At 45.3% G+C, this 22,259-nt stretch overlaps 1 protein-coding gene across 1 annotated transcript in view; it reads right to left on the bottom strand.

Moving 5' to 3' along the window:
* Positions 1-1,174: 1,174 nt before the first annotated feature.
* Positions 1,175-22,259, bottom strand: part of LOC144762184 (uncharacterized) — a 32,976-nt gene continuing 11,891 nt past the window's right edge. Inside the window, exons 2-3 of the mRNA XM_078647343.1 lie at positions 4,167-5,613; positions 1,175-3,059 (exon numbers count right to left, since the gene is read on the bottom strand). Coding sequence (XP_078503469.1) covers positions 2,145-3,059; positions 4,167-5,613 — 2,362 coding nt within the window. The 3' untranslated portion in view covers positions 1,175-2,144. The remainder of the gene's footprint in view (positions 3,060-4,166; positions 5,614-22,259) is intronic.

The raw sequence follows: 22,259 nt of genomic DNA, 5'->3' as shown, positions 1-22,259 counted from the left end.
AAATCACTGTAACCTTTGCTTTTTCTTCAGTGAATTTCTAAGGTTTTTTATTCCATTCCCTAACTAAAACGTCCTTGTAACCGTTGTTTTTTTCTCACTTGCTCAAAGCGGAGCACAGGTTGCTATAGGATGAAAAAAGGATTACATTTATAGAGTGCACTAAAACCCAAAGGTGCCAAAGCTATGGCTTGGCGGGAGTGGTAAAGCTACTGCCAAGCTATAGTCTGGCGATGGGCGCCCTGGGGCTTAGCAGGTGTCGACCCGGGGGGCGACTATCCTCAGGGCGATGTGTGTCTCCAGTAGGAGGGTCACGTGGCCCCTCTCCATTGCAGGAAACAGCCCAGAATAGATGGTGGTCCCTGGGACTGTGGGGGGGGGGCAATATGGCCCCCACCTTTAATTGTTTACATTTGCCCTGGGGAGGTGGCAGTCCCCGGGGATGCGGGGAAACTGGTGGGCCCTAAATCATGAAAAATAAACAAGATTAGAATTTAAATGTAAACATATATATATTCCTAAATTAAATTAAGAATGAAATATATTTAAAATAAGAAGGACATTTAAATATTAATTTAAAACACTAAATACCGCAAACCTTATAAAACCAAACCTGAAAACATTACATTTACAAATTGTATAAATAAAACTACATCTAAGAATACTAAAAGCATACCAATAAAGGGAACAATTCAAACAATTAAAGATCATTAAATTAAATGATCAAAATAAATTAATCATGTACATTTAGAAAAAAGAATCATCAAATAAATTAAACCTAATCAACATAAAAACTAATGAAAACTACGATATTAATCTAAGAGATATTTAAAACTTTGATATTATTATAAAAAGAAACAATATATTTTCCATCAAAATTCTACACCAACATAAATGCACCCTTAAATTTATGACCTTGATTTTATGCACCACTATTGAAACTAAGGGCCCGATTCACAGAATGAACTTAAGACTCAATCCTAAACTTACTACTATTTTGCTATTCACCGAATGCACTTACTACTTTTGGCATTCACAGAATGAACTTACTACTTTTGGTATTCACAGAAGTTAGGATTTTGTCTTAAGTCTGTCTTAAGTCAGTCTTAAGTCTGTCTTAAGTTTGTCTTAAGACAAACTGTAGTATTGAAGTAGACTGGACAATAAGTAAGTTTGTAGGTTAGGTTTATTTAGCTTAGGAGAAGCACAGCGACAGGCACCAGGCAAAAGCTATCAACTGCCAGAAGGCAACATTCTATTACAAAGCTGTAGAACATAGGAACACAGGGGTTCTAACTACAGGTGCCAGGAAGGCACAGAACAGTGAATACTACATTATCCTCTTTTCAGTAAAACAAAAGAAGAAGCGTTCGTACTAGGAGAAGAAGAGGAGAAAAGGAAAAAGAGAAAAAGAAAAGGGGAAAAGAAAAGAAGAGAAAAGAAACCAGAAAATTAGAACAAGAATAGTAGAGGAAAGAAAGCACAGCTGGTAGAGAAGGAGAAGGCAAAGGCAACAGATTATCTGAACCTGGCAAGAATCTTACACACTCTATGACTCCTGTGAGGTCCAGGAACAGAAGCATCAACAACATTACCGCCATTACCATTAATAGCAACAGTACCAGAACGTTTGTCACTTGAAACAGAGCAGGAATTGGGCTGAGAAACACTAGTGTAAGCATCATCACTACTAACTTTAACAATTTTGCAGATGTTCCACCAATCCTTATTATTCACACGTACAGCATTTCCACAGACCTTGTCAACTACAACGGGTTGAGAAAACTTGCTCCTACCTTTGGTGACATGGACAGGATTTTTAATTCGAACCACATCACCAACACAGATGTCATGGGCAACAGATCTCTTTCTTTCATCACAATAAGTTTTTTGCTTCTTCTGAGCATCGGACACATTGTCTCTGACAAAAGCATCAATTCCATCCATAACATTCATTTTTACCCACTTGGACATCCAACCCGGACAAATTTTGGTGGAGGGTTTCCTACCCCTCAGGAGCTCAAAGGGGGAGACCCCAGTAGAAGAATGGGCTGTAGTACGATAAAACCACAACATGGAACGCACAGCATTCTCAACTACACACTTGCTAGCAATAGCCCACTGGATGCAGTTGTTGAGAACACGGTTCATCCTCTCAACAAGGCCATTGGCCTGGGGGTGGTAAAGGGAACTTTCTTATGTGTCACACCACCTTGTTTGAGGAAAGATTCAAACTCACAACTGACAAATTGGACACCATTGTCAGTCATGACAACAGAAGGAAACCCCTCTCTCAAGAAGATGTCTTTCAAAAAGGAAATTACACTAGCAGAGGAGGCTTCACTGACGAAGCGAATTTCCGGCCATTTGGAGTAGTAATCAATGGCAACAATGGCAAAACGGGAACATGAAGGTAAAAGGTAAAAAGGACCGACCAAGTCAACCCCAATCTTTTCCCACGCCCTTTCCGGAAGTTGAACGGGCTCCATGGGGGGAGACCTAACCTTATGACTTTTATCTGAGGACTTACAAATTACACAGTTGTCAATCAAGGAATCAACGCACACGTCCATCTGCGGCCACCAGAACACATCTCTCAACCTTCGTTTGGTGAAAGTCTTCCCTAAATGCCCTTCATGTGCACCATCCACCAGACGCTTCCGCAAACTCTCAGGAGGAATGAGCCTCCCACACCGCATGAGAATGCCATCCTCAACAGTGAGTTCGTCAGCAACCTTGACAAAAGTTTGGAAGAGCCCAGTAACATTCTTTTCCTTGGGCCAACCAGACTTCAGATAGTTGACAACTTGTAGGAGAACTGCATCCTTCAATAACTCTCTTTTCCACTCACCCTCACTGATTGCACACATGCCTTCAAGATCCAGACCTGCGACAAAACAATCCTCAAGGTCTTCATCTTTTTCAACCTCGGAGTCATTATCAGTTAAAGGAAAGCGGGAAAAATAGTCGGCTCTGACATTCTTTGATCCTGGCAGATAAACAACCTTAAAGTCATACTGAAGAAGCTTAGTGGATAGCCTCGCGATTCTAGGGGTGTGCTCCTTAATTTTTTCCCCGGACAAAATAGAAACTAGTGGGCTGTGATCGGTACAAATAGTGAAATGACCACCCCAGAGATAGGGATTGAACTTCCTGACCGCCCACCAACAGGCCAAAAGCTCTTTCTCAATAACAGAGAAGTTGACTTCTGCTCCACGCAGTACCCTAGAGGCATATGCGATGGTGTTGTCGACTTGTCCATTCCTCTGAGTAAGGACAGCCCCAAGACCAAACCCACTTGCATCAACAGTCACCACACACTCCTTGTTGGGATCGAAGGGTTTGAGAATGCTCTCCCCAACAAGCTGAGATTTGATCCACTTGAAAATCTCTTGGCAATTTTCATCCCAAACGAAAGGCACACTTTTCTTTAACATGTTAGTCAAAGGCTGAACCTTTGACGCGTAGTCTTTGATGAATCTGGAGTAAAATTCACTGAGACCAATAAAAGATTTTAGACCAGACTTGTCGGTAGGTGGAGGAGCATCAACAATGGCTTTCACTAAACCAGGACGTGGTTCGACACCTGCATGAGAAACAACATGACCTAGAAATTCCATCTTTTCTTTTAAGAAAACACATTTCTCTTTCTTTAAAACAATACCCTTGTCTTGCATGATTTCCAGGACCTGATTTAAGGAAAAGTCATGATCCGCCTTGTTCTCGCCAAAAATCAAAACGTCATCCTGGAAGACAATCACTCCAGGAGTATCCCTAAACATCTGACTCATCAACCTTTGGAAAACTGCGGCCGCTGACGCAAGGCCAAACGGCATCCTACAGTACTGAAAACTGCCAAAGGGGGAGACAAAAGCAGTCAGATGTCTAGAAGATTGACTCAACACCACCTGGTGATAAGCGGAGGCTAAGTCCAGCTTAGTGTACCATCTTGCCCCCCTGGTAAGGGACAACAAATCTGTTATTTTTGGTAAGGGGTGTGAGTCAATCCAAATGTTCTTATTGAGGCTGCGCAAATCCACACAGACGCGCAAATCCCCATTCCTTTTTCTGGCGACAACAAGGGGAGACAACCACAAGGACGACTCAATGGGTTCTATGACTCCTTTTCTGCAAAGGCCCATCAACTCCTTTTCTAAATCATCCCTCACGCTGAAAGGAACACTCCTCACCTTATGTTTTACAGGGATGGCACCATCCTTCACTCTAATTTCGTGGTTAAAACCCTTGATGATGCCAAGGCTACTCCCAAAAACTCTTGGGAATCTGGAAATTAGACTCTCAACATTGTCACTTGAAACGATAACAGCTAAACTCTCTACATTATCACAAGATTCATCAATACTGATCTGTTCTTTGGACCCTGGTCTAAGGATCATCTTGAATAAACCCTGGTGGAACCAACCCAAGATGTTTAGGCTCTTCAAGGAAACATACACTTTACCAAAGATCCTCCTTCCCCTGAACTGAATAATGTCTTCAAAGAACCCTAGAAGAGCAATTCTACGCCCTTCGTAAGAAACAGGGGTCCTATCTGGAGGTAGGAGGTTCCTTTCAGGCCAAGTTACATCAAACAACTTTTGTGTAATCATAGTTACTCTAGCTCCAGAGTCCACTAATAGGGTAATTATCTTGTCACCCACACCAAAATCTTCGAGAGGATCAACACAGTCAGATGGATCACCTATAATGACCCCATCGTCTCGTACTACTACAACCATGTCTCTGAGATCATCTTGGATGCCATTCATGGAGTCAGAGTCATCATCGGTATTTCCATAGGACTTTGAGACATTCCCAATAGTGTTGACGGTACTCAGACTCTGAGACTTGTTGCTGAAAGTGGAATTTCCCTGTTTAGAGATTTGGCAAATTTTAGCAAAGTGCCCAAACTTCCCACAGTTGCGACAGGTAGAGTTCCTGGCAGGGCAAAACTTGTTATTTTTATTATGGGAAGGATTTCCACATCTGTAACAAATGTCATTTCTTGAAAAAGCATTCCTCTCAAAACGTTGAGAACCCGGAGTGTTGTTTCTGTCAAAACGTTGACTGCCAACCACTTTACTGTCTTTGTTCTCCTTGGTTCTAACTATCGAAACTCCCTCATCACATTTCTTTTCAAGTTCCTTTACTTCTTTTTTTGACAGCTCTATACTTTTGGCCACACGAATAGTCTCTTCAAGTGTGGGATTGCCCAAAGTAAGAAGTTTCTGCTGAATAGATTTATCGGAGCACTTACAAACGTATTGATCCCTTATTAATTGCTCTCGAAAGCCTTCGAATTCACATTCAGCACTTAGTTGTCTTAGACAGGAAACATATGTCTCAACATCCTCCCCAGATAGTTGTTCTCTCTTGAAGAACTTGTGTCTTATGACAACAAGACTTGGCTTGATATCAAAACGTAACTCAAGCCTTAATCTTGTTTCTGTGTACTCATCTACGTCCTCTTCAGCGTTGTTTCTTACTAAGGGAGGTAAATGTTTGAAGATTTCTCTTCCCTCGAAACCCAAAGAGTGCAGTAGAAGACACTTCTTCCTTTCTGCGCGATATCTAATCCCATCCTCGTCGCCAACAATTTTGTAGTATTGAAGTAGACTGGACAATAAGTAAGTTTGTAGGTTAGGTTTATTTAGCTTAGGAGAAGCACAGCGACAGGCACCAGGCAAAAGCTATCAACTGCCAGAAGGCAACATTCTATTACAAAGCTGTAGAACATAGGAACACAGGGGTTCTAACTACAGGTGCCAGGAAGGCACAGAACAGTGAATACTACACAAACTTAAGACAGAATCCTAACTTCTGTGAATACCAAAAGTAGTAAGTTCATTCTGTGAATGCCAAAAGTAGTAAGTGCCTTCTGCGAATACCAAAATAGTAGTAAGTTTAGGATTGAGTCTTAAGTTCATTCTGTGAATCGGGCCCACTGGGTCCACACCTGCCCAAAGAATACATGGCACACTAAGTAAGTGAGCTGATGGGCTAGTAATTTATGTCTCTAAATATATCTTATTGATTGTGTTCCTTTACAGTGTATCACTGCCTTTGGAACAGTCCTCTTTGAAATGCAGTGCATGCTTTTCTTCTGATATTTAAAATCAAACATAGCTATACGTTTCAACAAGTAGAACAGCATTTTTGCTTAGAGACCTCTTGAGCTGGTCTAGTATTTATTTTAAATATTGAAATGTGTTGCTTAAAATCCTCAGAGGTACTAAAGCCATAGTATATTCATTATAATATTTTGAGAGAGGTAATTTTGTGCATATAGTGGAAGTGGCCATGAGATGATAACTCAGTCAGTACTATTTTCTGCAAAACACTTTTAAACCTCTTTTTTTCAATCCCTCTCTTGCTAATTTGGCTGCAGCTGAACCATGAAATATTTTTTTGTAAACACTGTTGGGACATAGCACCAGGGGCAATATTATGAAAGTGCCCTGGGGGTGCAATGGCCGTTTGCGCCCGCTTTGCATGCCACTGGGGTATTTTGGTGTTATAGAAGGGGGCACAGACGCTAGTGCAGCCCCTTCTGTAATACTTACAGACCTAATGCACATAAAGCACCAGTGCTATCTTTAAAGGGCATTCCCTTATTTGCATGGGGCATTCCCTTTGCCTCTGTGTCCGGCGCCTTACTATAGATGCGGGTGCAGAGGCAAAGAAGCTGGCAGGAGGTGCACAGTGCGCCTCCTAAAAGGTGGCGGTCTGTCAGTGTGCCCTGATGGCAGACCTCAGGACCCCTCAGATATCATCTAGCCAGGGCTTTAAGTGGGCCGGGTCTGTCCGGGTCTGAGCACCGGCAGTTATTTTCAGGGGGCCTGGAACCGGGTCTCTATCGGGCTCTGTTTTCAGGCCTCCAAAGGAAGGTGGTCCGTTTTCTTTTTCTTTTTCCTCGACTGCAGTGAGAGCATGCACATGATGTGCCCATGCTCACCGACAACTTCAGAAGCACTGACTTCTTACTTTTTAACAGGGCCCCTTACAGCGCTTTCACTTTTACAGTAGCTGTCGCGCTGTCCCCGAATTCACAACACTCCCTCTCCAGTCTCCTCGCCCCCAGGGCCGGCGCAAGGCATGGGCAGTGTGGGCAGCTGCCCAGGGCCCCCTGCACACCCGACCAACGGGGGGGGGGGGGGCCGCACATCTAAGATTGATGTAGCGCTGCGAGGCCCAGGACATCGCAATCATGTGCAGGTCTGGAAATAATAAGAGCAGGGACGCACTTCCCCGGGAATCGCCAGTCGCCACACTGCCATTACTGCGAGGTACAGGGAAGGAGCGCCTCATCCCATGGGCCTCGCAGCGCTACACCATCACTGCGATGCTCAGGGAACAAAGGGCCTCTCCCAGGGCTAATCACTGCCTGTACCTGGGGATCTAGTCTCCCGCTGCCCACTCAGAGGCACTGCAGGACACCCCACATCCCGCACGTTTAAGCCTTCAAATGATAAACAACTTTCTTTCAGCTCTTGAGGAGCTGTGGACGACATGCTTGTGGTAGGCATACAGGGAGGCGTTGCAGCACACCAGGGGTCCTGCATAAAGCAGCTTGAGAGCCTTCAGCTACTAACATGCAAACATACTTCAATGAGTATGTGAAACTTATTCCCACGACCTGCTCTGAAAGTATGCCCTGTAAGCTTATTTCAAAGTGCAGGGCCTGAATGTAACATGTCTGTGCAATTTAGAGGGGCCTCGCACATCCCCTTTCTGCCCGGGCCCCAAAAATCCTAGAACCGGCCCTGCTCGCCCCCACTACTCAGCAGCAGAAGCCAGGAGTAGCAGTGTCACAGGGTCACAACTCCATCTTGCAGGAAGACGAGCAGTAGGCAACTGCGTGGTAACGGGCACGGGATCATCTAAAAGCCCTTGGAATTAATTTTGTCCATGTGAAGAAGCGTTTCTTAGCCTTGCATTCCAATCTCCATAACTGATCACAAAACTACCCCAAAGGCAGTGTGTCCAAATGGAACAGCGTTTTCATTTAATTACTGTGTTTTTTGTCTCGGATCAGAAAGGCACAACAACATACCCTCAAATATTATTCAAACATACGAGTGTGCTTCCTTCGCCATATTTTTTTATATAAAGTGATGAGCATAATTTGGGCAGACACTCGAAAAACAATGTGCAGGCCCATTCATACCGTCAGCCGAAAAACCAAAGTCACCCCTCCCTCTGCCCCCACCTGCTGCAACTGCTTCGCACTTCGGTACCGGCTGCAACGAAAATGAAAAGTACATTTGGGTGGTTCCTTTCACCAAGTGTATTTCTGCCTAGGTTTAGACAGTTTCACAATTGTTCGGATCTAGTCACTTAGCACCCTTCCAACTGTGCCTGCGATCCTTTCATTAACAGCGCAGAGATGGGGTAAGCCAACCTCCTCACACCCATTTTTAAAAGGATTGACAGCGTATGAGGAAATGCAAAGATGTGCACCTGCCCGTTGGGACAGGAGTGGGGTGGTGACAGGAGTTTTGTTGTGCTAGGGGACTCCATTTGATTTCATGGAAATAGGAAAGTTCACGTACCTACTACCTACAGAACGGATGTTTGCTGCGAAGTGCTGGTACTCTAGCATAAAAAATATTGCAGCACTGCTGAGAAGTGCAGGTACTCTTTCTCTCCCCTTCAACTTACAAAAGTGTGGGCACTCTGTGCGGGAGAGCACATGCCCGTTTGAAGCACTGGATAGTAAATGAAACTTTCCCTGCCAAGGATACACAAAAAAGGCCCCAGCATCTAGGCACTCAAACAAAGCTAATGTGTGCTATATTACTTTGACATATGTCATTGGTATTGTAGGCTTAGTGCATTTGCTTCATGTACTTTGTGCAACACGTTGTTGCTGATATAAGTTGTTTAATGTAACTGCTCACTCTCAGCTTTGGTTGGCAGAGCACGGTTTGTGTTGCATGTTTAGTACAGGGCTTTAAGTGGGCCGGGTCTGTCCGGGTCTGTCCGGGTCTGAGCACTGGCAGTGATTTTCAGGGGGCCTCGAAACGGATCTCTATCAGGCACTATTTTCAGTCCTCCAAAGGTAGTTCGTTTTCTTTTTTTCTTTTCCCTCGACTGCAGTGAGAGCATGCACATCGATGAGCACATGCTCATTTTGCTCACTACTGAGCGGCGGAGGTAGTGAGCATGCCAGGTGAGCCGCGTTGTAGGAGGAACGCGGCTTTAAAGAGAGCCATTTTCTCTCAGGATTTCCCTTCCTGCAGCGCAGGTGCAAAGTCTTCGTGGTGCCAGCCTTCACATTATGGGATGATTAGGAGAGAGACTACCACAGGCAGCCTGCTCCAGCACAACCCTGCTCTGACTTTTCACACTGAGCGTCAAGGTTGCAGTGTAATCAAGCAACAATTAAAACGCAGAGAGAGGAACTAGTCGGCGTGATCCTGCCCCAGCCCTAACGCAATGCTAGTTATCTTGATTTAGACCACGCCCCTACTTGGATTGGCCACGCCCCTTTGCATGGTTTGCCCCGCCCATTTTAGAGCACCCCCAGTTTTTTTCTCCCACTTAAAGCCCTGCATCTAGCAGATGGGTGCCTTCACTTACTGCACTCGCCTGCAAGGGGATCTTTAATCCCTGGGTGCAGCCTGCACTGTGAAACACAGAGCAGCTTCAAAGAAGCCACTCCTTTTTCCCCATGAACGCGCTTGCCCAGGGCAGCGCGAGTTCACGGCTGCCCTAAGGGCAGTGCATTCCATGTAATAGGGTGCATTTTCCCTGTTTGCGTCCAATGCACTTACATAATAGGGCCCCAGTTATTTCTTTCTTGACTATACTTTATACTTTGCATGCATGGACATACAAGCTGACTACGGCCCTGATTTACTAAAAATATCAACCATCAGAAACTGACAAAAAGTGGCACATGGTATTTTATAAAGGCATTTTGCGCTGGAAAGTAGCTCTTTTCTGAGCGCAAAAAGCACTTTGTGCTACTTTGTCTTAAGTGGGTGATACTCGGATGTTACTTGGGCAGAGTAACCAGCAGTTTTGACGCAAAGCCTCATCTACTAAAATGGCCAGACGGGGTTTTGTGTCCAAAAAAATAACACCTCCTAGAAAATAAGAGGATTTTTTTTTTTTCTGGAAAAAAAAAAGTTATTGCTTGAGTGATGAAGTCTACAGGACATGTCGACTGCATGGGATCCTCCTACGTGTGTCTAAACATAATACTTTTTTACTGGACATGCATGCTTCCAGTACATATCTATGCTAGACAGTCCATGCTGATCTCTGCGAGGCTGGCTGTCACACAGGGAAGTTGCTTAGGGCGTTAGTTGAGGCGATAACAGCAGCAGACTAGTTTTCATAGATATGGGCACTGAGCTGTGTTGTCCCACTTTTTTCCCCCTTGCATAACACAGGTTACCACAACAATTCGGTTGCTGCAATGCGTGAAAAATGGTCACATCTGGGTATAAGTGTAAGTATACTAGCAGCTGAGTGCAGTGTCTGGCACATCTCTGTCTGCCGACACCGCAGCCTCCTAATGGAAAAGTTAAGCTCAGGGAAATAGAGTTTTATTACAGAAAGGCTATAGTAGTTATCACCCGTGGTTTCTCAGGGTGTTACTAAAAAATGCAGAGTAGGCGGTGAGCACTCCACGGGGCAGTTTGCTGGTGTGCAGGGCGCACCGGTGTGGAGGCCACTTCTGTAGTCAAAGACATTAAACTCTCACGAATACAGTCTGCATGGGTACGTTAAAGGAAACATTGACTTTCTTGGGATTACCGCTTCGACTTCCCTTCAAAACTAACGACTATGAACAAAATAAATTGTAGCTTTATGCCCTAGATAAAACTATTCAGCTAGGTTTCCGTTCCAAAATAGGGATGAAACTGAGTTGGTTCATTCATACAGAGTCCACGCAATTCCACACCATTTGTATGTTTATTTATAATAAGGTAACTGCGCAGGGCTCACCATAAAATACATTTTTGACCCGTGATTCTTCATGCTTTGCCCCAGCTCCCCTGACAGAAACTCTGTGCAGTGTGACTGCGTACAAAGGGCCTTCTTTATGAGGCCCTTTGCAGCACTTTTGTGCCACCGGAACGTCACTTATTTGAAGTTCCGGTGACCCAATGTGCCGCAATATATTTACAAGGTCACGAAAAGACACTTTACCTCGCTTTTCAAGGCCTTGTAAATATGTGCCCCTTTCACGGAGAACACTGTGTGAAAGGGGCATTCGATGGGTGTTGCTCTGGGTGTACCCACGCAACACCAATGCAATCTGAAGCATTCCCAGATTTATGGGGAATTGTAAACCTGGGAATACCACAAATTCTAACACCCCCACCCCCAAGGTTAGGGTTAGGGAGGCGCAACAAGGAGAAATGTTTTCATTTCTCCTAATTTTTTCCTCTTTTTCACGCATAGGAAGAGGAAATCGCCGGGATCGATTTTGTGCACTAAATTAATCAGCCCAGCAACACAGGCACCCTTGGAGCATGGTGCAAAGGTACCCGTATTGGTGCATGGTAGCCCATTGTGTGCCGGTGCAAGGGAAAAGGACATGCATGTGCCGTATCATAGATAGTGCGCATTCCTGCCCTTTTGTTTCGATGCAGGGCACCGCAGCAAGATTTCTTGCGGGCCTGCCCTGCGCCAAAACCTTAGAAATGAGGCTCAAAGAATTCAGCATTGTAACAATGAAGAGACGTTTCCACAGCCAGCTGCAAGTCATTGTCTGCACAGGCCTCCAGGTAAATCAAAGGACTTTGGAGCGACGAGCCAGCCAACACTATGGTACACCCAATCTGTCAGGCACTGTACGCGCCTGAGGCTGTGCTTAGGAGCATATAAGGTATATAATTGTGCACTTTTTTCCCTGTAATGCACATATTGGTTGGTGGTGAGGGTGAGGGAGAGGCTTCAGAGCCGGCAGCCATTTTCTCTTTGTCCTGTGTGCCTAGTCATTCCTTGCCAAGCTATGTGTTTGTCCATTATTTTTGTGAAAGTATTGTGTATGGTCGTTAGCCACTTTCTCTTTGTTCTCCCGCCACCTCCTCCTTGCCAAATTATATGCTCCATCAATGATGATTAAGCTACAGGCTATGTGTGCATCAGTTCATACTGGATCACCTTCAAAGAGAATAAGTAGAGGTTATTCTCTGACACCAACAGGACTACTACATCGCATGCATTTCTCTACATGCATGGGAGTAGCATGCATAGCTGCCAACATCTTGAAATAATTTAATGTACAAATCGATTCCAGGGGTTCTGGATTGGATTTGCTGCTACTGACATTGGTAGTAACAGTGCTTCAGCTGTGTCAGGTTACAGATGTTTTGACTCCTCCAGGCAGGTCGCTCCCCACGCCGCACAGCACCACATGTAGTACCCGTGTCCCTGTGCTCACAGCTGCCGCTTCGGATATGAGTTCGAGGCCCTCCTCCACATGCAGGCTACCACCCGCGTCTCATCCCTGGTAGCCTAGTGGTGGGCTGTGGGTTTTGTATATTAGCTCTGCCCTTTTTTTTCCTGTCTGCCTTCTGTCACGATTCTGCATTTTTTGTTGGCTATTGTAATCTGTTTCTCCGCCCCTGTTCTGTTTCCAGTTCCCTCCGCTGCGTCCCGTGTGGCCCCACCCCCCCACCCGCCCATTAGACCTGCTCTCCGCCTCCCAGCTGCTCCTCCCTCCCACCACCCGTTCTTATGGTGGCTGAGGTGCGGCCACACATTGGGCGCGCCTAAGGCAAACCCGTCTGCACCCGTCTGCGCCTGGACCGTGCCCACGCCAGACCCCCTGGCCCCTGCGAATGCCACAACACCAGACACCGCTACGATGCCAGCGCCCTCCATGCTCTCAATTCTGGCTGATCACACACCTGGGCCTGGGCCACCCCGAAGCGCACCCAAGGACCCTTCTCCTGCTGGAACTGCAGCTACACCAGCCTCCAAACCACCACCATGTCCATTGGGGTAGGACGCAACAGCCTCCGATGCATTCTACTCAACATCCGCTCAGCCCGTAAACACGCCATCGAACTCTGAGACCTACTTGACCCCTCCTCCCCAGACGTCGCCTTCCTGATGGAGACCTGGTTGAACCCCTCCTCGGCACCCGACATTGCCATAGCCCTCCCTGACAGCTATAAGATCACCTGCAAGGACCGCACCAACGGAACAGGAGGAGGAATCGCTATTGTCCACAGCAACACCCTCAGAATCTCGACTAGCACCGACGACATGCTTATTACCACCAAACACCTGTACTTCCAGATCTTCACCGACCCCAACACCATCCTCAAAGGAACCCTCATCTACAGACCACCCGGCCCCCAGCCCCCGACCGCATGTCAGCGACTCCATCGCCGACTTCATCAGCACGCATGCCCTTGCATCCACAGACTACATCCGCATCGAAGACCTGAACTTCTACCTCGAGAACACCAATGACAGCAATTCCACCAGCCTGCTCGACAACTTCGCCAACCTCAGACTCAACCAGCTTGTCATGCCTCATCCACTTCGCCAGACACACGCCTGACCCCATCTTCTCCGCCAGCAACCACATCACCTTCAGCCAAACCACTGAACTTCACTGGACCAATCCACCGCTGCGTCAACTTCACCTTTGTGAAGCCTACCTTGCACAAGCGCACGCAACGGGCCTTCCACCGCAGCTGAAGCAAAGTCCCCGAAGAACAGCTTGTCACCACCCTCACCCGAAACCCACCAATGGACACTACCGACACCGAATCCGACGCCCTCAACCTCAGGCAATGGATCGACGACTGCGCCAACACCCTCGCCCTGATCAAGAAACCCTCGAACAGATGCACTGACAGAAAAGCCATCTGGTTCACCGCCGACCTCCAGGCTTCCAAGCAGACCTGCAATAGGCTCGAGAAGAAGTGGCACCACGAATAGACAGTGAACAGCAACACAGCCTACAAGAGCATAATCCACAGACACCACCGGCCTCCTTCAAGGAGCGCATAGACAACAACGCACACAACAGCAAAAAGTTCTTCAACATAGTGAAGGAACTCTCCAACACCAGCTCCAACTCCAACGACATCCCGCCATGGCAAGACCTCTGCAACTCCCTAGCCACCTTCTTCCACCGCAAAATCGCAGACATCCACGACAGCTTCAGCAACCAGACCCCCCAACAGACACCTCAGACTCACCGCCCCAGCCACATCAACCCCCTGCTTTCCTGGACCCATGTCAACGACGAAGACATCATCAAAATCATGAACACCATCCACTCCGGCTCACCATCTGAACCCTGCCTGCACCCCATCTTCAACAAAGCATGCTCCACCATCGCACCCCATCTCCGCAAGATCATCAACAGCTCCTTTGAAAACGCTACCTTCCCAGAGAGCTGGAAGCACGCCGAGATCAACGCCCTACTCAAGAAACCCAAGGCAGACCTCAAGGACCTCAAGAACTTCCGGCCCATCTCCCTCCTCCCGTTCCCGGCGAAAGTCATCGAGAAGATTGTCAACAAGCAATGGACCTCCATCCTCGCAAAGAACAACATTCTGGACCCATCCCAATCTGGATTCCACAGCAACCAGAGCACAGAAACAGCCCTCATCGCCGCCACCGACGACATCAGGGCCATGATGGACAACGGAGAAACCACGGCCCTCATCCTCATGGACCTTTCGGCCGCCTTCAACCCCGTCTGCCACCATACCCTCTACACACGCCTCCACAACGTAGGGATCCGTGACAAAGCACTGGACTGGACCACCTCCTTCCTCACCGGCAGACACCAGAGTGTCCACCTCCTACCATTCTGCTCTAAAGACACCAAGATCATCCCCAAGGACCGTCCCTCAGCCCCACACTCTTCAACGTCTACCTGGCACCGCTCACCAACATCAATCGATCGCACGACCTCAACATCATCTCATACGCCGACAACACCCAGCTGATCCTCTTCCTCACCAAAGCCCCACCACCGCCAAATCCAACCTCCACGAAGGAATGAAGGCCATCGCTGAATGGATGATGAACAGCCACCTAAAACTGAACTTGGACAAGACAGAGGTCTTCATAATTGGATCCTCCCCCTCTGCCTGGGAGGACTCATGGTGGCTGGCCCTAGGAGTTGCACTGATGCCCACTGACCACGCACGCAACCTGGGAGTAATCCTGAACTCCGCGTTGTCAATGACCCAGCAAGTAAACGCTGTCCCCTCCTCCTGCTTCAATACGCTCCGATTGCTCCGCAAGATCTACAGATGGATCCCCACCGAAACCAGAAGGAACCCCACCGGAACCAGAAGGACGGTCACGCAGGCCCTCGTCAACAGCAGACTGGACTGCGGCAACGCCCTCTACACAGGAACCTCAGCCAAACTCCACAAACGACTACAACGCATACAGGATACCTCCGCACGCCTCATCCTCGACATTCCCCACCACAACCACATCACAGCCCACCTGAAAGACCTGCACTGGCTCCCCGTCAACAAGAGGATCACCTTAAAGCTCCTCACCCACGCTCACAAAGCACTCCACCACACAGGAGCAGCGTACCTCAACAAACGACTCACCTTCTACACCCCGAACCACCAGCTTTGCTCTGCTGACCTCGCCACCGTCCCCTGCATCCGCCGAGCGACTGCTGGCGACAGATCGTTCTCCCACCTTGCCGCAAAATCCCGGAATACCCTCCCCATCTGCCTACATCAGACTCAGGACCTACTGGCCTTCAGGAGACTCCACAAGACCTGGCTGTTCGAGCAGTAGCAGCACTCCCTCCCCCGCCCAGCACCTTGAGACCCTCACGGGTAAGTAGTGTGCTCTACAAATAATCTGATTGATTAATTGATTGATTGATTGATTGGCCCATGTATGAACCTGATGATGCAGCAAAACTTCAAAAAAGAAGAAGTGGTCTACAACATATTGGTCAGCAGTTGAATGATTTGTAGGCATTCTAACCATTCAATTACACCACAAGAGCATGAGTGCTATTCAGTGAGCTTATAAACTCCATGTAGACACCCGCATACATGAATTCCCAACCCATTGGAACACTTTGTTCCAAAAATTGAGCAGTACAAGTCTATAAATGAGGATGTGCTACAACGAAGGAAATATACAACTGCCAAAGCAATGTGGGCTAATAAGGTCCCAGTTCAAAATGATTGCACCATTTCAGGTTTAGATGTGGGAACTAAGCAACGAAGATTGCACCATGAGCCAAGCCATTTCAATGTTGCTGCAGAACCATTTGCGTAAGGTTTGACAATGTTAATACTGAAGCTGCTGGTTTGTTCAAAAGGTTACTCATTTGTTTGTTGATCAGAGATAAGATTACATCTGTGCCATTCTCCTTGATCAGTGGTACAAACATGGGGGCATATTACCAACCAATAGAGATAATTTTTGTCTCTAACTTGTTTAGAGACAAAAATTATCGCCGCAAAGCGGCGATTTTTATCGCAGATAAACCTTGCTATTAGCAAGGTTTATCGCAAATGCGATAAAAAACGGCCGCAATGCATGAATATCGCTGAAAAGTCAGCGATATTCATGCATTACCGAGCTAATGCTCTTAGCCATGTTATCCACCTCCCATTGGATAACATGGCTAAGAACTGCTCAGGGCAGGTGTTAGCTTTTGGAGATATTCGCGTTTAGCGCGAATATCTCCAAAAGTTGGTAATAGGAGATAGCGATGTTAGCGACTGTTTTCAGTCGCTAACATCTTGGCACGCCCACTTTGCATATCATTAGTGATAAATATCACTGACATGCAAAGTGGGGCCCAAGATGGTCGCTATCTCCTACTAGCTGTCGCTAACTGGTGTTAGCGACAGCTTGGTAATAGGGAGATAATTTTATCTCCGCTTTCTTGGCTTTTAAAGCCAAAAAAGCGGAGATAAACCCCCTTGATAATATGCCCCATGGTTTGTATACTTTTATTTCCTATTCAGCACTGGATGCTTTTATTTACATGAGCTGTTCTGCATATATTACTGGTTAAGTTAACCTGTTATACGGATTACTGATGGATATCAAGAATAAGGAAAATGACAAACCACCTTGAGTGTCCTCTGCAGGTTCCGCTGCAGCCCCGGTTTCCGCTTCCAGAGGCCCTCATGGTTGTCCTGAAGGGAGTGTAGTATTAAAGCAGGAACACAATAATTGATAGCCTAGTACCAAACACAGTAAGCACATATAGAAAAAGTAAAAACACCACACATGCAAGTTTAACGAACTTTGGATCAGGAACCGCACCCATGTCCCCTGCAGACTCCTTTATTTGTATTCTACCAATGGATGCTTGTCTCATGAATATTATTCTTTCTCCACCCTCATATGTGTGCGCCCTCACACAACAGGTGCAGCTGTAAAGTTGCAAAACGTTCCTTTTACAAAAAGGGGCAAAACTTCTTATTACACACCTTGGGCATATGTTTGCCTGCTGCACCTTTCGGTGCAATGAAATTGTCAAATGTTTTAAAAAAATAGGATAAGCTGCAAATCATGTCTTAGCAACTTCAGACACACGATACATGATCAATTTGTTCCTTAATTACATAACATTTTAAAAAATAATAAATATAAAAAGTGACTTACCATACAGTCCCTCAACCTAAAGGCGCAGGCGACGTAGAATGTCTTCAATCAAGCCAACAATGTCTGTCCAGTGATACTGGACATCCAGAACGAGCAACTCTGTATTTGAATCACTACAGCGGCACACACTCCTCCAGTGGACCTATTGCTCTGGCAGGTGGTAGGCCTTCTCAGGCCTGCTGCATGCCACCAATATATGGAGAGAATGCTTTTGGGGAAACAAAGTACAGGGATCGTCTCTTCTTCAAAAATCTTGCGGAGTTGCACTGGACTGCTGGAGTGCTATTGCTCTACCTGGCCACTCTTATCTCCCAAGCTGCTACAAAATAATAAAGTTAAAAATAAAAATAGCGTAGATAACTACATATAATATATAAGAAAATTGTAAAGTAATACGCAAACTGTAAAGAAACCATAGCAAAAAATTCAACAAAAAAGTGAAACAATGAGAAACAGCACAGCAGGCAAAGGGGGATTAAAAGGGTTTAGAAAATGTGGTTATGACAAAAAAAGATCCAAAAATGCACATATAATCGCCAAAATACACTCCCTGATACCAAAAAAACAACCCCTCTTTCTCTCTTGTTTCTCTTGGAACAAACTCCTCACATATGGAAATAGGTAGCTCGTGCATAACCATTTCTCACAATGACAAAACTGAGCAACATTTTGCGAGAATGTTTCTGCTGCAGTGCTTTGCACCATGCAAATTTTGTGCAAATTCAAGTTCAGGCTGCACTCACGAGGATGGACCTTTAGTTCTGACTGAGGCTGACATGACAATCAAGGCATTGCAATAATCTGAGGCACATTGGGGCCCACAAACACGACAGAGAGTATTAGATTTGCAAACCTCGAAGGTTCATAAGGGATTAGCAAAATTACAAACTCAAATCATCAAATTAGTTGTAATTAGGTGGCATACATAGATGCATTAGTCAATATATTTCAAATCAATTTAAAATCATAAATCGAAAGATAAAATGTATGAAGTTGCCTCAAAATACCAAAAAAACAGACTACATTTTCTATAAAGGGAAACCCTATACTGCAAAAGTTAAGAGGAAGTCCGGGAAAATTGGCAGAAACAAGGCTAATAAGTTACAGCGTGAAAACCTCTGAAAGGCAGAACGTGTGATTCAAGTAAATCTTCTTCTAGCAAGTAGGAAAGGCATCTCCGAATGTAGGGCCTGATTTTTGATTTTGACTCGGTTGGGGCAACAGAGGAAAGTATTCAGTGGCACTAACGGAGTACCTGCCTGCCAAATAAGGAGATGTCTGCTGGCCCAGCTCGCATCTCTAGCATTGGCAGGAACCGCCAGTACAGTAGATCCTGTCAATGCATTGTAAGTTTGACAGATGGCTCCATTAACATGATGGAGCCGCACAGCAAACTTAAGATGTAATTTTTTTATTTTCCAAAATAAACACTCAATGTGGAGTTCTGTTTTTGAAAATAAAAAAAACAAAGCCATCCCCTCTCCCTCACCAAGTGAGGTTTTTTTCGCATGATGAGGGTGGCATTTTGCAGCTTTCACTGCCCCTTACCACCAGGTTTTACCTGGTGGTGATGGACAATGAAAACTGGCTGCATGTTTACCCACTCTAAATTGGGTGGGCGAACACATGGCCAAACCTTCAATATCCCTTCTGCTGTCAGGCTGTCGGAGGTTTATGTCTGCTGCAGAGTCGGATCCATCGAAATAATGATGGTCCGTCTGACTCCAACTGAGGTGAGCGGACCTTAAGTGTGGCCGAATGGTCACTTTGTTGCGGTAGCAATGGAATAACTTCTTGGCTAAGCTCTAAATTGTGCCCTAAGTCTTCAATGCATTAGTTTAAATCAGTATTCTCCTACATTTCGCTACATCTACTCATGGTTCCCACGTAGGAGACCAATCAAGTGAAATTACATTTCAATACAATATATTAATTAGTTTCACAAGCTAGAGCACAATAAAATCTTTCTATGTGTCCTTTAACTTCAGTTATATGCAACATAGGAAGACACACTCTTTCCAAGATGTTCTCTCGCAGGTGCTCATTACTGCATGTTCCAATTGCTGGTGCCGGAATGCAGGGAGTAGGTTATCATAGTGGTAGTCAGATGATGCAAATGAGGAACTTTGATCTACAAGGTAGAGTTCAAGGGATGTCTGTTGATCAGAATTCAGAAATGGATACAGACATGTTGAAAAAGAGTACTCTGTATCATATTTGTAACAAAGTGGGACTCTAGAACGTAATTTTAGACTGAACCCAAACCAAATGCAAAATGGTGTTCAAATGCCAAACATGGATGCAATGTCAATGCAAAATATGCACATTTGCTCAAAGCTCCAATGATGCAACAAAGCATGGCTAACCCAAGGTTTAATCAAAATCCGAACTCATAGTACCCTTTAATCGAATTCATCTTGACCTTCTTAAAATGCTAGTGTGCAACCGATTCTGCTATATCCTGTTGGCAGTCTACCTCTTCTGTGGAAGCATACCAGACTAGGTAAATGGCAGTCTCACTGGTGCCAAACTAATAATGAGGGAGTGGATCCCTTGGTTCGGCCTGCCGGCTTATCTAGAGTGAGTTTGTGGGACCCATTTCAACAATGAGAGCATGAGGATGCTGTGTGTAGCACTTCAGGTGGAATAATGGTTTAATTGTAGTTACACGCCAGCCGCTTCTGGGATTGTTGAGCAAACAAATTTGACGCTGAATTTTCCACTTGCCTTGCCTTCCTTCAAATGGCCGGAGGTCCTTCCCCTGGTTTTGAGGAGTCTCCAAAGCACTTCTGATTGGAGGACGGGACTAGCCCCTCACAAGATCCTGATGGCGGGAGCCATGATATTTTCTGCTGTGCCTGCAGCTGCTTTTGTGAATATAACAGACAATATGATGCTTAACTACTTCCTGCAAAGGATATTGTGTGGTTTTTTCGGTCTCTCTTCAGGTTGATTTGGTGACTTCACATCCAAGACAATAGCTGTGCCATCATCTATATTAGGCAGATTGAGTTTTTCTGAAAGAAATACAGCAGGAAATCTGGTCTTAAGCTTACTTGCGTGGCCCTTTCCAAGTCATCCTTATGATGAATACTGGATCCACACTTCGCACACCAAGAGAGTGAGACAACCTGACAAAGAAGTGGTAATAACAACCTCTGTTTTGCATAGTCAAATTCAGTGCAAAACAAATGCTTAGAGGGAGGAAAAGATCGTGCACAAGCTTCTCAAAGTCAACTTGAGACAAGTGCAGAGACTGTGGTGAATAAGCCAAGAGTAGCCACAGTGAACCAAGTCGCAGAAACTGGAAGTGTGTAACATGAGCTCAAAGAGGATGCAAGCGATTTGGCCAGAGGAGAGCAAGAATAGAAATGTGGCTGAAAAGGGGAGATGGACGGAGACAAGTGAGCAAAGAAACAGTGCGAGTGAACAGCCAGTAGTCAGAAGATCAAAAAGACAATGGGTGCAAGCCGAAAGTACTCATCCACTGAATGGACTTACTTTGATGAAAGTATGCCTGACTCAAGAACACATGAGACAGAGAATCAACAAAAAGGTTTTGAAAAGCATCCATTTATAGTGCTACCACAGTGAAGACTGATTGATTTTTGATAGCTGACTGACTGAACTCAAATTACAAACGTCCAGACACTGAAGATTTATGATTATCCTTTGAATATCTTGTGAAATTCCTAGGGTCCAAGCTCCAGTAAAAGAGTAGGGCTGTCCTTATTAGAGATAACTTTCTCTAGGATTAGGTTCAAATTCTGAAGTCATCTGAACTGATATATTTACTTCGATCAAACGGAAGTATTGAGGATGTGTACAGTAAAAACAAGTGCAATTTTGTATTTTTGTTCTTTATTTTTGTCTTCTTTAGATATGGCTTGAGAAAAACCATAGGGCCCAATTCACAGAATGAACTTAAGACTCAATCCTAAACTTACTACTATTTTGGTATTCACAGAATGCACTTACTACTTTTGGCATTCACAGAATGAACTTACTACTTTTGGTATTCACAGAAGTTAGGATTTTGTCTTAAGTCTGTCTTAAGTCTGTCTTAAGTCTGTCTTAAGTTTGTCTTAAGACAAACTTAAGACAACATCCTATCTTCTGTGAATACCAAAAGTAGTAAGTTAATTCTGTGAATGCCAAAAGTAGTAAGTGCATTCTGTGAATGCCAAAATAGTAGTAAGTTTAGGATTGAGTCTTAAGTTCATTCTGTGAATCGGGCCCATTGTGTCTAACTCACCAAGCAAGTGTAGAGTGATAATAACATTAGTGGTAATTGTCTTAGTTAGCTTGATGATTGGTCTATCAGTGGGCTTGGGTTCTTCTCTTGAGCATGCTACCACCAAAACTAAACCTGATTCGATGTATTTACAAGAGCAGCGCAGATTTAATGTGAAAACATTACATAAGGATGCCTCTGGCTTCCAATTGCCAAATGTATCAAGTTCAAGACTCTGTGCTATATTTTTAAAGCATGGCATCGAATGGGCCCTACATATATACACTCTTCCATACAACTGTATGTCCCCAGGTGAGCTCTACACTCTCAACACTCTACTTTGGCCTCTGTTCCAAGATTCAAAAGGGCTAGACATGTTGGCCGTTCTTTTCCTTACCTAGTTGCTAAGCTATTGAATAGCTTACCTGTT

This window comes from Lissotriton helveticus, chromosome 1_1 (assembly GCF_964261635.1).
Source record: "Lissotriton helveticus chromosome 1_1, aLisHel1.1, whole genome shotgun sequence".
Lineage (NCBI taxonomy): Eukaryota > Metazoa > Chordata > Amphibia > Caudata > Salamandridae > Lissotriton > Lissotriton helveticus.
This window is presented reverse-complemented; position numbering and strand designations above follow the sequence as displayed.